The sequence below is a fragment of the Neopelma chrysocephalum genome, unplaced genomic scaffold, assembly GCF_003984885.1.
Source record: "Neopelma chrysocephalum unplaced genomic scaffold, ASM398488v2 Primary Assembly neopelma1_63, whole genome shotgun sequence".
Lineage (NCBI taxonomy): Eukaryota > Metazoa > Chordata > Aves > Passeriformes > Pipridae > Neopelma > Neopelma chrysocephalum.
Window position 1 is genome coordinate 14,766,229 of NW_020897720.1, and position 15,941 is coordinate 14,782,169.

Below are 15,941 nucleotides of genomic sequence, written 5' to 3' on the forward strand. Positions count from 1 at the left end.
TCCTGTTTTTAACAGACAAACATTGGGTTTGTCTATTAAAACCCTATATTTAAACCCTATATTAAAAGCCTATTGTCTCTATTTATCTTCAGCTTAGAGTGTCTTTAAGGCTTTTATTTTCATTCACTTCCCAGCAACTGTAATGACTATGGCAGTTTTCTTCTTTTTGTACCACTCAAAACTGAGATTCTCAATACATTACTTCAGGAGATGCTACAAAAAATAAAAAGCTGCAAGATGCATAATCAAATTGCTGGTGTGCTTTAGTTATGCCTGACATGCCAGGCAATTTCTGCACCGAGTAAACACATCTAAATAAGCTTTTTTTTTTTTTTTTAATCAGACAGATATATCTAAAATTTTTCAAAGGCTGAAAGAACGTAAACAGCTGCATTTTTTTACGTCATGCTTTTTAACTGTGAGCTGGGCTGGGGTGGGCGATGCTGTGCCCAGGAGGTCTCTGCCAGGGCACCTAACCAAACCCTTTCTCCACTCCAAAACCCCCTGGGCCTGGCAGCAGGCAGCTGGGATAACCCCTGGTGGAGCCCTTCAGCCTGGAAGTGCCACTCCATGGAGTGCCCAAACCACTGGTACATCCAGTGCCAGCAGACTGGGGCAGGGACACAGCCCGGTGCAGACCCTGGCACCTGCTGCACCAGGTTGGGGTGCAGGGAGCCATCTGCTTGTGCTGATTAAAACATCCTGTAATACTTGTTTTGTGAGTTTTATAAAGGGAAAAAAAAATATTGCCTTGGTGGTGAAAGTCATCCGGTGCAGGCAGCGTGGGGCTCGGAGCATTCCTTGGCTGCAGGCCACGGCCCTGTCATTGATTAAGGTGGCTGCACTTGTGACCGAGTGATAATTGAGAGCCCAATAAATCTCCACACGAGTATTTGCCACTCAGAGATGGAAAGAAACTGTTATGGACCTTCATAACGAGCTCCAAGCAAAAATACTACAACTGATATTAAAAATGTCCGGAATCCCCCCCGATCACTCCCAACTTCCTTGCCCAACATTCACATTTTCAGTTAAATTTCCAAGGAGTGTCAAATGCACAAGGACTACACCTTCAGGCTTTCAGCTAAGTCATCCCCAGCACAAACTCAAATCAGTCCAATTTCTCAAAATTTTGTTGAGTACTTCCAAGTGTTCCTTCCCCCTACTCCAGGTCTCATTTATCTGCACAGGCAGCACTGCTTTAGCCGAGGTTTACGTGATATTCTTTCCTTGGAAAAAAAAATTATTGAAAAAGCAAAGCTGCAGCTGCTCAGGGTTCCTTGGAAGAGGAGGAAGACAGATGTAAGTAGTTATTCTCTAAAGATTCACAGGGATCAGTGCCTGAGCAGCATTTTACTCTGTCCCTCATGTGACTGTTTAATTAGGTGTTGATTCACTCAGTCATGAGACACAAGGAAACAGGGCTGCAAGCCCCAACGTCAAAGAAAAAGTAATGCCTGTTCTGCCAGTTTCTGTATTAGCAAAGCACAAAGGGGACATCCAGTTCTGAGAAGCAAAACTCGTGTTTCCTTGCTCATAAACCAAATCATCAAATCACTTCAGCCTTTCCATGTAAAAAAAAAAAAAAAAAAAAAGACCCATGAATTACTTCAGAGGAAGATGCTTGTGAACTCCCTGATTGTTCTCCACTGTCAGAGCTGGGACCAGTGTGAGTGTCCAAGGGTGAGCTCCCTGGCCAGGCTGAGCAGGGTGTGCCCTTCCATCTGGTAATCCAGGTCCAAGCTGCTTCGGGACACCGGGCTTTCTTCTGGGGTTTGTTTGTTTGTTTGTTTGCTTTCAGAAAAAGAACACAGGCTATTTTGCTATGCCTTTATTCCTGTTGTTAACTGAATTTCTTAGTACCACAAAGCTTTTCTGTTATGGGGTCTGGTTGCCATAGGAACAGGCTTTAAAAATATCAAAGAAATTTTCAGCACATGGTAAACCAATTTCACAAACTGTGTATGTTTGTAATAGGAAAAGCTGGCGGACAATTATTCGTATGTACTCAGTTCAACCGAGGTCTGACGTAGGGATAATCCCAAAATGCCGCTCTCAGTCCAAAGCCTGGGCTTGTAGAGGACTACAGTGAACTTTAGCTTGCTATGTCACCAGGTCATTTATCAAGACAGCCACATAAAATTAACAGATGACGATCATTTTTCCAATGAAGGTGACATTTAAACTCAGTGTGTCACTAAAATGGATTAAATGCCAAAAGCTCTTTTCCTGAAGAATACTACAGTAAACCTTTGATTTTAAACATTGTGTGTTTACAGTCTCACCCTCCTCATTTGTGTAGGTTTTACAACTTATTTAAAACACATGCCTAATGCTGAGCACATGAGCGGCTTCGTTGGGAGCAATCAAACCACTCACAGACTTAAAGCACATGCTTAAGCAGAGTGCTGACTCAGCCTTATTGCCCCCTCAGACTGCACCAAAACCCCTTCTCAGTTACACAGGAACAACTGCAAACTAAAGACAGAGGATGATTGTACAAGTATAACAAATTAATATCTCTGGAATGAAATCCCAGGCTGCGCTATCTGTACGTGATGCTCATTTATACCGACATCCCACGAGTCCTAAGGATAGATCCTCCCTGTGAATCAACAACTGTCTGGCACCATCACATGCCATCTAAGCATCTCCAACACCTCCAAATGTTCAGTGCAATGCTTGGCCCAATTCTGCAACCTCTCAGCACAGAGTGGGACCTGCGGCTGTGACAGCTGTAAGCCCAGAGCCCTTAACCCGTCCCCTCAGCTGACCCTCACACTACCAACCACCAAGTTCCCTGCATTTCAGGACTACTGCCAGGCTCTGAACCAGAAACAATTAAGAATGATTTCATAGCTCTGCCAAATAACACTAATGAATATCTAGGTGGACTGGATCTATCCTACAGCTGCTTTTCAGGAGGGAAGAGTTTTCTTGGCTCCAGCCCATGGACTGAACATCCCTCCCTTACTGGCTCTACAAGTCAAACAGGCCTCTACTTAATTTGCAGAAGGGATGAGATCTTGATTTATGCAGATATTGAAGAGCCCCAAGACTACTGTGAGGAGCCCAGACTGCTCAATTCTCCAAGGCAAGAGTCATGCTGCTCAACTGTTTTCCAAATTAAGCATGCAAAGGTGACCTGAAACTATTTCAGGTAGATCTATATAGAGCAGACACTAAAGACATTGCTTGACTTCGCTTTTATGTAACTCATAAGGACACGAGGACAAATAAAAATCAGATGCTTGAACAAGCCACATGGCCATCCAGCTTCATTTAATCCTGGGAAAAAAACACAGACTGACAGAATAATGGAGCAGCCTGGCAGCTACAAACAAATGCACTAAAACTGTGATACCTGAACAATTTGGTTCCCAGAAGCAGAAGTGCACATAAGCATGTTTTTAGCTATCAGCTAAAACTTGCTCAACCTTTAAACCAAGCTTACTGAAGTGCTCTGCTGGGTTTGCTCTACTGTGCTTTGCTTACTGCCACAGGGCACTCTGCACCCTCAGGCTTTCTGCTATCCCCTTCAGTTTGCTAAGTCTCACTACATGCTCACAGTTTTGGGTTTCCAAGAATGGTAGGAATGGAAAATACAGTGAAGGACTGGCCATTGCCCAAGCTTTGCAACACCACCATCCATCCAGAGGGATTTTCCACTGCAGAACAACTGAACTGCTCAAGTATTACTGAGAATCCCACAGCACAGATACATGGAAGCTCTAAGCACCAGCTGAGCACAGCTCCTACATGTCCACAGAGCTCTTCTTACAGCTAAAATCTTTGTCTGTGATCACGAAACTGCAGGTTCAGCTCGGCGTGCCCTGCCTGGGTATCAGCACAGGAACTCACTCCAAACACACACCTTGCTTATCACGGGATTGAGCTGGAACACACAGTCCAAACCAGCTCTGCCTCACAGAATCAACAGAATCACTTGATAAAACCTACATTGTTCCACTGGGAGAGGCTGTACTTAATCAAGATTTTATATATATATATATATATATATATATATATATATATATATATATATTTAGTGTATGTTCAATAAACCCCTTTTTTCCAGTGGTAACGGATTTGATGAGAAGGCAATTCCAGACACTCCCAGCCACCACAGCTTGCCAGCAGATTTTAGACAGTCCACAGGAGCATCCCTAAGATGTGGGAACTCTAAGCAGCCCAGTGCTGCAGGTGTCCTGCTGTGAACCAGCCACAGCACCACATGAAGCTGTTTATTCCACTGCATCAACAGGAAAGAAAGGCTCACATGCTGGGCAGCAAGAGCTGTCAATGCCACCAGGACATTTTGGACTGGGCTGTTCCGTTGGATTTTTTTTTTTCCCTGAAAGAAGCTGTTGGCAAAGTCATCGCTCCCTTGGCTCTTCATTTCCCTTTCCCCTTCTCCTGCTCGTGCATGTCACTTGATGTGACACAGCAGTGACCCCAAACAGGATGCACCCCACTGCTTGTGGCAGGAGGAGCAGGGGACAGCACAGCACCCAGGGGAACCCTTCAGAAAGGAGAGGCAGCACTGCAGGGCTCAGACAGGACAAAACTAAGCAGAGAACAGAAAAATGGAAGGGAAAGCAAGCTGGGCTTTAATTCTCTTCTTCCTCTGTCTCTGTGTGCATGTGTGTAAATGCTGGTTCCCAAAGCAGAGTACAAACAGGGACAGTGACAACGAGGGAGAACATTAGGAGGAACAAGGAATCCCAAGCAAAATGAATCACAGAATCGTTAAGGTTGGACAAGTCCTCCAAGATCATCAAGTCCAAGCTTTGACTGAACACCACCATGCCCACTAAACCATTAAATCCTGTGAAATGTATGTTTTCATCACAGCAGCACCATCCAACTGCTTCCAGCTACACTTGCACATGGACCTTTGTAACCTCCTGAACACAAGGCAGCTCCAAAATGCCACCACTTCATACTCGTTGCACTCACTTCACACCCAGCATTTCCAGCCTGACTTTCATTTTTTGTACTTAGCAGCTGTCACCATTCATGTTATTCTTTCCAAATAAAAGCCCACTGGACCCCTCTCCCCCCTGCTTTACTGTCACCATGCAGGAGGTGTTCCCTGTAAGTTTTCTTTTCCTCTGTTTTCTCTATCCATACAATAAGAACAAAGGCCATTAGTGAATTTTACATTATCCTGCATGTTTTCTTTCCTCCAGTGTGGGCACAGACTATGTCACCCCCTGAGTGTAATTTAGCTGATTTGTCCTGCTAGCTACTGACAAAAAAGATCAGTCTTTAAATGAATATATACTAAATCCAGGTGGGGAAAAAACAACAAAACCCCAAACAAACAAACAAGAAACATACCACCCGGTGTCTTACCTTCTGACCCCAATGTGAGAAGAAGTCTTACATGACACACAAACACAAACTATCCCCAACCCTGTGAGCCTTCTTCAATTCAAAAAGAAAATCTAATAGCGTGTTTTAAAATAGCTACATTTTCAGGCTAATCAAAATTATTCATTTATAGATAACCTCACATAAAATACTATGAAAAAACCTACTAAATTTAAAGCAAGTAAATTAATCTTATACCAAAGTGATATTGTTGTTTATCTGAAAGAAGTTATAAACATTTCTTTATGAAGATATAATTCTGTTTTAGTCTCAAAAGACGTTAAAGTTGCTTTGATTTTTTTTTAATTCTATACTTTTTAATTATGTCTGTTTTGGGGGAAAAAAAAAAGAGGTCAGGAGTTCATGATTAGCATCTCCTGGATGACTAGAAAATACTCTCAGTTAAGAAACCACCATGCTCATTTTCACAGCTTCTTAGCCCTCCATGCTGTCAGTAGAACAATTTCCTTTTCTACTAAGCAAGTAATTTCCAGTAACTCACAGCAGCTGAAATATGTTTAAGTATTGAAAAAACCAACCACCTTTTTCTGTCTGACTATTTAAGTTTTATGTCAGAGTTTGGGCTGCCTTTAAATAGAAACACAGTTAGCACTGTAAGCCAATTCACGGTCCTGACATTTGAGGCATTTCTTTAACTCTGTCTTAAGGGGTACTACTGTTATTTTTCCTGGAGGAACAAGAAAATTCTGGCAGACTTCTTCTTTAACAGCTTCTCAGAAGCTCAGATAATGTCATTCACCAGAATAAGGTTCTGAGAAGAGGCACACGCTCCCCCCCGTGATCTGCAGCCTGTTCCCTGCACACCCAACCCCACAGCTTATCATCTGCACTCGGTTTTCATTAACACCTGAGCTAACAGAGCTTTTTCTACCAATTTCTGGTGTCAAGTTCCATGAAAGTGAGTAAACAAACCAAATCTCCAAATGGCAAGAACATTTTCTAGGTAGGGCTTCACAGGGCCCGGGGAGGGAGTAGGGGGGAAGTGCAAAAATACCCACCAAGAATCTCATTCATTCCCATCTAACTGCTCACACATGATGTGCTTCCTTCTGCCTGACTGTCCCCTTCCATAAGCACCCCCAAACATGGCAACCTAAGTGCTGAGCCCACTGGCTTTGGAGGCCTGGCTTTCCTTGGGACGTGGCTGTGGGGCAGGCAGTGTGTGTCTCAACACTCGCTAGAAAGCAGAGTAATTCAGCAGAAAAGGGTTTTGATATTCTGGTATTCACAGTAAGCCAGGACTGGCCTTTCTTGTGGTCACACTGCAGCTGTTCTCTGGGCACACTATGGAGCCACATGTCTACTGCCTTCCTCCAACATGCCCCGACTCTGGCTGTCCCCAGGTCCCTTCTGACACGCCCCTGGAAACAGGAATATGACGAGGTGCAGCCAGCTCAGAGCTTCACCGGTGCTACTGGGCAGGAGGCACCCAACAGCACCCACAGGATTCTCACTGAAGTTAGAGAAACTCAGCCTGCTCAGACTTCTCACAGTCTCCACCAGACACGACTGAGTCGATCGAAAGGTTCCGAAATCACCGAGGGGAGCGCGGGGCCAAGCGCTGCCTGTGTGAGCCACCATTGCCATGGCTACTGAGGCTCAAATAAAACAAAATAAGGAGGCATATAGCAAAGCAACTCCTCCTCTGGGCAGTGCTCACACAAGCTACCTTCTCTCTCTTTTGAGTGGAAAAAGAACAGGAGCTGGGGTGAAGATACTGCTCTGGCTCAAACAGGCACAATGCCAGGACCTAAAGTCAGGGCTGAACTGCGCTCGAAGTTTCTTCATTTATCAGCTAAAACAGATGGCAGAGAACTGTAATTTGGCTCCTGTTTCTTCCCAGCTCTATATCACACAAACTGAAAGAGTAGAGGGTTTTTGGTACTATTACAAGTTTTATGTTTTGTTGACATTTTGGCTGGAGCAGGGGAAAAAACATTTGAAGACTCTGCGAGTGAGGCACACGCAGATCTGGAGGAGCATCAAACACCATGAAAGCACAGGGCACGATCAGTACTCAGAGTAAAGGAAATATGACGTATTTTACTCATTTTAGGCCAAAATCAGTACTGACAATGTTGTGGAAAGATCCTGGAGAACCAGAGCAGCATCAGTGCTGTGTGACAGATGATTCCCTAAGTGACACTGGCATCACTGCAGAGTCCTTCACCTGTACCAAGTCGGGGTTTCTTTCAGGGCCAGAGTTTTGAGGACAGACAACACATAAAAGCTGGCAGATACCCAGATTATCACCCCAAAACCATCAGACAAGACTGTTACAAAGAATTTTTACATACAGCCAAACTGATTAAGTCCAAGGGTTGAATTGTCTTGATAAGGACTATGAAATTAGTCTTTCAGAAAAGACGGAAAACTTTATGCAAGCACGTTTCACTTGCAGATGCATGTTACATGCATGCACTGTTAATACTCTGTGTGTAGATTGTTGAGCATTTTGTGCTGCAATTCACGTGTTTGAACAAGTTTCTCTGCAGTGCATTGTGTTCTGAATAATAGTATCTCCAGAAGGTATCGGTTTCACAGAAGAAAAAGGTCGTTTAGGCAAATGTGAGGAATTAACACAATTAAAAGCTTCGGTTGAGCACTGAGCAACAGCACAACACATTGTTGCAAAAATAAATAAATCCTTTTCGATACAAAGACTACATAATAACCACTCACACTTCCACAAAGCAGAACACATTTGGGCAGGTATTGTTAGAAATTAGTGATCGGTCCTGCAGGGATTGCCCCTTTTGAATGCAGTGGTTGTGGTCACATTCCTCAGGCACAACAGAATCACATGTGTATTTTGTGCAAATGTATTTCCCACATGTGAATATTTCCCATATATGAATTCTGCAACTACTCAGTGTAAGGTGGAGCAGCCAGTGCATTAGCAGACCATTTAGAGATAAATAAAATTACTTCCTGTTTTTAATGGGCATAACTTTTTTTTTTCCTCCAGCAGATATTTTATAGATTAAGGTTCTCTATCTAATACCAAAACCAGAAAATTTTTCAAGTCCTCAGAGACAAAATTCTGCTCTTGGCCAATTCTGGAATCCATGCTGTGGATTCGCTGCTGCAACTGAGCTCTGCATTTTTCCTAACGTTACTCACGGCCATGTGATCCTGCAGACATTCAGCTCCAGATGTAGCAAGGGGAGGGAACACAACCCCTGAGCACGAAACCACCGCGTGTGTTACTTTCCACTCGTAAAACGCGCTTCTAAAGTGGTCACCTCCAGCATCCAGCCAAAATTACAGCACAAGTTTCAGGCTCCAAGTCACACTGGACCAGTTTATTCCAGAACAGAAGCCTGGATGCATCCAAGCTGTCACCATGAGCACACTCTAACTCAAAGCATACACACAGCAAGGGATAAAGCCCTTGGAAAACACAAGGACAATCCATCAGTCAACAGAGGAGCTGCTCATCCCAAGGCAGCAGGGTTTGTAACATGACACATGTAAACACACCTTCAGTCACTTGAACGGTGGAACTGTTTGGGAAAAGGAGATCCCACAGTGCACAAACTGCACCCCATGCCCTTGGTATATCCTCATGCCCTATGACCTCACCTGGAGAAGGAGGGGAAAAAGCAGAACCCTCAGGTTCCCAGAAACGCTCTCTCACAACAGTTGCCAGAGCAGCCCAAGTGTAAGGAAGCGTTTCCTCTCGAGCACATCTACACATACATGATTCACTTACTCCAAGCTCTCCTCAGACAGTATTCTAATTTAGAGGAAGGAGTTGAAACGCTGGAAGGGGAACCAAGAAGGTGCCTGTTCCAGGGGCTGCTGGGTGAGGCAGGAGACCACAGCTCTCCCCAGACACGCCGGCCGTGCCATGGGGAGGAAGCCGAGCTGGCAGCACCCACCTCGTGATGTCCAGGGCGGGCAGGGCCACCTCGTGATGCCAAATTCTCCAGATCCCAGCCAGCCCGGGACGTGCCAGGAGGAAAGGCAGTAAGGGTGACCCTTCACCCGTTAGCTCATTCTGTAAGGAGCTTCAACTCCTCCTAAAAAAGCAGCGGCAAAATTTGTGCAAATGTATTTCCCACATATGAATATTTCCCATATATGAATTCTGCTACTACTCAGTGTAAGGTGGAGCAGCCAGTGCATTAGCAAGTCATTTAGAGATAAATAAAACTTATCTCTAAATAAAATTTATCTCTAAATAAAATTCAGCAGAGGGTTTTCCACTCCCTGTTGCCCGTTCCAAGGGCGACGGGAAGAAGCTGAGGTGGAGCGAGGGGTAGGCAGGGTGAGTTCCCACCAGGGCAGGGGAAAACCTTCCAGGGCACAGAGTCAGGTAGGCACAAGCACCCCAACAGTTTGGAAATTATTTGGTCATTCTCTGCATTCACGTGCACCTAAAACGCTGGGGATACCAATCCAAGTGAATTCCTTTGGATCTGATAATATGAGTAAATAATCACTGGAGGAACTGCCAACCCTCTGATTTACAGCTCCTTTAGCCACTGGACAGATCCAGCTTGCAGCACTGCCTTATTCAGAGTTAGCACCTAATTTTTCAGGACATGCTGGATGTTTCAGCAGCAGCACATTCCTACCTGGAGAAGCACTTGGGAGACCTACAGAGTGGTGGCACGGGGGGCTCAGAGAGTGGCCCCTCCAGCCAACTATCTCCAAGCTCCAGAGGTGCTCACTGCAGTTTGTATGTCTCTGCTTCCAAGATGAAAGTTGACTTAAAGCACTGGAAGGTACATAAAAGCTCAGATGACAGGAAATGCAAAACAGAATTTGGCAAAATGAAGTACTTTAGAAAACAGCAATATATTTCAAAATACAAGCCAAAGTCATCAGAGCGATGGAGAAAACTGCACATAAATCAAAGTGAAGTATTTATTAAAACTTGCTACACTCAAGCTAATGAATGCGACCAAAAAGCCAAAACCAAACTCTTCCAGAGATATTACAGAAGAGCTGAATATTTTTTTATAAAATCCAAAACTTAAAAGGGCATTAAAGGGCAGAAATGAGCTTAATAAAAACACAATAACATTTTAGAAGTTTAAGATTTTGAATAGTCTTAAAAAATTATGGGACAAAAGCTTTTTAAATTCATCAGATAACTGGAAAAGCTGAAAAGCTGGAGCTATTACAAAATGAAGCCCAGCTAAAGCTCTTTTTGAAGATAGATTTCGAGGTGGTGAAATTCCAGGAGTTTTACAAATATTGGCAAAAACCTTGCAGAATGCCAGAAATGAACAAAAATCCAAACACACTATTCCCTTAATAGCAGGTTTTGGTCAGACTGGCTGGATGCATTGACAGCAGTGCTGAGGAACAGCTTTGGAAAGCCTTGTGCAGAGCTGTTAGGATCAGGAATTTGCTGGCTGCATTGCTCACAAGGACTGACACAGCTTGGCAAGAGATCTGCTTCCCTGGGCTCAGCTGGGCTGTACACAAAGCTACCTGCTGCTGAGAGAAAAGACATTTTGTGGGTAAAACTTCTGACTGGAAAAATCAATGTCAAGACAACTTTTCATGTTCCTCCTTCACCTTACTCCAGCCTCCACATTAAAAAGTCCCTGGTTACATGTTATTAAATGTTTCTGAGCGTCTTTGCACTTTGTTTCAAGAAATCAGCCTCTGGTTCACGAAGCAATTATGCCTCTGTAAGAAAGCATGTACCATTTTTACAGTGCAAGAACAATAGCTCTGCAGAGGAACTGGCTCGTGAAGCATCTTTGTATCAAGCTACCCATTCCAACTCCGGGTTTATTGCAATTCCCTGGATGAATCCTGCTGCCAAAAATGATGTGAAAGGAAACAAATCTCAGGATACCATTTAAAGTCACTGCCACAGGGAATAGAAAGAGTCTGGGCTGATGGGGGATGCTTGCCTAGACAGATTTTGCAAAATACTACTTTGCAGTCAGCCTGAGGCCTTTCCTACCTCAGGAACCTCCAAACTATTCTCCCTACAAAGGAGCAGCACGTATTACACTAAGACCCCAAGAAAGCACATTTCCAGGATGACCAAAAATGGCTTTCTCCACAAGTAAAGAACATTTAGAGTCATTTATTCCTGTGTCTCCCCACTTGAAAAACTGCACTGGTTCTCAAAAATACCCCAGATAACCAAAGCAAAGCCCTAAAGGAAGAATGTGCCCAAAGATACCCCACATTGTTGGTAAGACTCGAAACTGGAAGGGGTTCTGTCAAGCTTGAACAATCAGCACACAGCTGTACCTCTACAACAGGTGCTTTAACGAGAGCAGAGCCGTTTGCAAACAGCACTGGAATGCCCCTGGGGGTGAGAGGGCTCTTAGAGCTCCCCAGATTAAAATAAAAAAGAGACACTGAAGCTTTTATTGAGCTGTAGTGTAAAAAGAACTCCTGATTAATAATCCCTCTATCCTCCAGCGAGGCAGGAAGGATGTCTGGAGAGAGAAGGGAACAAGTATTTGAACTTTATACAGAAGATGGAAAAAAAAAACCCACTGAGTTTCCCTCCTACAAAATGTACAAGCCCCTTAATTCAGGACCATCCCTCTCCCTCAGGTTCAGAGTGCTCTGAGCCCAGCCAGGACCCCAACACACAGAGTGTCCTGCAGAACCTCTGCTGCAGCCCCTGCAGCTGTATTTACCTTTGGAAATCCTGCCCACACACCTCGACAACAAAGCCTGAAACCTCTCAGGAATTCACTGAGCTTTGGGCTCGACCTACCGAGCCCATTCCGAGCAGCTTTATGGATTCTTACGACAGCAATACTCTCAGTCTAAAATTCTAGAACACTGCTTACCTGAAATTTTATATTCCTAATAACTGTAAGAGCCCAAGCCTGGGCTGAGCTCTCCTGTCACCAGCAGCCGCCAGTGCCAGATGCTACAATATGGCCAAGAGCTCCTATTTATAGTAAAAGTTACCCTCGGGGAAAATCCACTCACGTGATTATTATTTGCAGTAGACAGCAGGTACTCTACACCTTGGAATTTAAAGGGCTTGTCTCTTCCCTAGAATACTTGCAGGTGTTTCTGTGTTTCTTGTAAACAGATTGTACCACTAAAATTCTGAATATTCTTGCTCACCATGTGAATGTCAAGCTGGGCTGAGAGATTTCAGCCTAAGGGCCAAGCCTGCCAATTGCCCTGGATTAAACTGAAGAGCTAAAAGGCTAATAAATAGTGGATCTATTGTGATTTCCTAAGGTTTCTTCTGTAAAATAAAGTGCATTTATACATATATTAAAAAATATATATAAATGGCAAACTGGCACCTCAGCAAATATTTTACAGTTGCTAACTTACTGGTCACAGTACTAAACCTGTCAACTTCTCCAGCACCCAGTTCTGAAGGGTTTTACACTGTCTGGGTAGACCCAGGCTCACAAAATTTCACACACCCACAGCAGAAAGAGATTCTGGGCAGGAAACAAGAAAAAAAAAAAAAGGAAGAAGAAAAAAAAAACCTCCACCACAAACAAAACAACAACTAAACAAAATACATTTCCACTGAAAAGTATGGTTTCGTTTTTGTAACAGTGTAAGGTGAGATAAGTAGAATTAGTAAATTTTCACAGTAAGCCTGATGGAAATGCAAAATATATTAATAGTAAAAAAAACCTGAGCATCTAAATCCTCCTTAAGTGTTTGGCTATACTGATGTCACTGCCACAGTAGTTGGGCTTTTCTCTCCAAGTACATGTTATTCACAAAACACAGTCACAGAATGTCTGCAGTTTTATGGTTGCTCTACACAGTCTCCTCAACAGGAGGACAAAGCCTTCCAAGTGAAGACAGTCAAAACTAAGAGTGCTCAGAATATTGGGAAAACATTCGGTTATTTAGAATATAAACAGATAATAATGTATCAATCCATAAATATCCCATTGTCCCCATGGAATTGATGAGGCTGTTGCATTCAGGTTCACTGGAACCAGGAACAGGCTGAACTCCAGAGTGCTTGTTCCCAGTGTCTAAAGACTAAGCTGTCATAAATAACAGTCTTTATTTTGTGTATTACCCAAAAGTTTCACCAGGAACTGATAATCCTCACTATGTATGATCTTAACTACAGACTTATCCCCATTTGGAAAACAAAAGCAGCTGTTAGGCAACGTGCCTAGAGGGCATCTGTATTAGTCTTTAAAAACTACTACTTGGCTCTCCTGAGTCAGAGCTGGGTCTCCCACCCTCCCCAGAGTCTCCCCCTGCAGTTTATACCTGGGGGTCCACCAAAAAAACCCAACTGCAAATTCACCAGTTACCAGGGACAGTTGACATCCCAAAGTGAAAGAGCCCTGTGTACAGGGAGGAAGGAGGAGCAGGTGGAGGGACATCCTTTTTAAATTTCAGGCTCGGTTCTGCCACAGAAAGATGCAGGTAGCGAGGGGAGCACAGACCTTGCCAAGCCCTCCTTTCAACACAGGGGTGATGCCCACATTTCTGCCCCAGCTCTGCACTGCAGCTGTTGCTTTAACCACCAGTCTCTAGACAAACCCATCACTAGGGTGAGGGAAGAGGGAAGACAATTACACAGAGCAGTCCCAGTGCCCCTTCCCTACCAGGGGCTCTAGTCCAGTATTAAGCTCATTTGAAAAATAAGATGACACCAACACCATTAAAACACCTTGTTTCTTAGAAAAGATCATTTAAAAAAGGACCCACTTTCACAGTGAGTAGCAGAGGGGTGTGCAAGCAGCTGTGATCTGTGTCCTTAAAAGCTGCAGTGTCCAGGAGCATGTCCTGACTCCACGGGGGACTCAAAGTCCATCAACATTCTTTGAAAATCCTGATGCTTCAATAACTGCAGATACACTATTATCCACCTAAACTACCCAAATACTGCAGCTAAAAGGGGTGTCTCATCACAGACAATGAAAGCCGTCGGTCAGAGCTCTCCCTTCACGGGGCAACCCAAGGGCCGATCATTTGTAGGTACAAATTTCAAGGCGGCGGGTGGGAGGGGAGCTTCACCACCCTGCCAGAAGTGCTCCAAGACGCGCATAACTCTTACTAATGAAGCAGATGGCATTTGCATCCAGGTGGTTACTGCACTTTAAAACGACTTTGCCGGCTCTCTCTTCTCCACGCCGGCCAGGACGCGGACACGGCATCGCTTTCGAGCGTGGTCGTTACCCACCCGTGGAACGGCACTTATGTCAGAGCCACAAAAACTACCTGTTTCCCAGCAAACCAGCCCGGGGAGGCCCCGGGCGAGCTCAGGCCCCGCACAGAGCCCGTGCTCGGCCTCCCTCCGCCCCGACACCGACCCCCGGGCCGTGTGAGCCCGCGGGGGCCCCGGCCCCGCTCCCCCGCCCGGCCCGGCGCTGCTGCCAGAGCGACACAAACCCCGACAGAACCCCCGCTCTCCTCGGGGCCAAAACTTCGCGTTTTCTCCCCGTTCCTGCGGCTGCTCCCCCGGGACCTGCCCGCCCGTCCCCCCCTCCCCGGAGGGCACGGCGGGGTCGGGGCCCCGCACACGGCCCGGGGAAGGGGGGGCACCGCGGGCCCGGCGGGCGCTGGGAGCGGCCCCGGCAGGGCAGGGACGGAGGGAGGGAGGGAGCGAGGGGAGGCGGCCGGGAGGCTCCGCGGCGGCCCCGACGTGGCGGTCCCGGGGGGTCCGGAGGGGCCGGGGGAGAGGGGGCACCGCGTCCGGGCGGCCCCGGGCAGGGCAGGGCCGGGCCGGGCAGGGTAGGGCAAGGCAGGGCAGGGAAGGGTGTCCGGCCCCGCGCCCCCCCGGCGGAGCAGCGAGCGGGGAACTCGGGCGCACAAGTTCGGGGCAGGGCAGGAGCGCGGCCCCCGTCCCGCTCACCTGAACACACAGTCGTCGCGGGCGTCCCTGGCCGGGGAGATGAGCCCGTGCTTCTTGTTGAAGAGCTTCTGGAAGAGGGTGGGCGGCATCTTGGGGCGCCGCCGCTGCCCCCGCCGCCGAGCGCCGGGCTCCGCGCAGCGCCGTCCCCTCGGCGCGGCTCTAGTTCCGCCCGCCCCGCTCCATTCGGTGTCACAGTCATATGACAGAAATTAGTCACCCGCCGCTGCCAGGAGGGGCGGGGGCAGCGAGGGGCGGGCGCAGGCGGCGGGGCCGGGCGGGCCCGGCGGGGCGGCCCCACGTGCGGAGGGAGCCCCGCGGGACCCGGGGCTGGGCCGGGGGGGTCCCTGCGGGGGTCCCTGGTCCCCGCTGCCCTCGGCGGGTCCCGCGGGCGGGGCCGGGGGGATCCCCGCGGCGGCGATAACGCGCCCGGCCGCGTTTTCCTTCTCCGGACGGAAGTTCGGGACGGGAGCCCCGGGAAGGCGGGGGGAGGTCACGAGAGAGGCATCGCACCCTGCGGGGGTGCGCCGAGAGGGGCGATGTCCCTTCCCCCAGACACAGAAAACCCCTCTCCCGCCCCCTCCCAGGCACAGGGCGGTTCTCCCACAATGGCACAGCTCAGATTCCCAACCTGCGGGGAAGGTGGAACGTGTGTGCTCGGTGGCAGGGGAAGCCATCATCGCAGGTAAAATACCCAGCCACAAAGCACATAAAGCCCAGCAAGTCAATCCAAAACAAATTATAAGGGGAGGGG

At 46.9% G+C, this 15,941-nt stretch overlaps 1 protein-coding gene across 2 annotated transcripts in view; it reads right to left on the reverse strand.

Annotated features, from left to right (window-relative positions):
- The window catches only part of FNIP1 (folliculin interacting protein 1), a 64,763-nt gene extending 49,447 nt beyond the window's left edge, over window positions 1-15,316 (reverse strand). For both annotated transcript variants that reach the window (XM_027682673.1, XM_027682676.1), the window contains exon 1: window positions 15,191-15,316. In XM_027682673.1, the coding sequence (XP_027538474.1) occupies window positions 15,191-15,279 (89 nt within the window). In that variant the 5' untranslated portion in view covers window positions 15,280-15,316. The remainder of the gene's footprint in view (window positions 1-15,190) is intronic.
- Window positions 15,317-15,941: the final 625 nt, after the last annotated feature.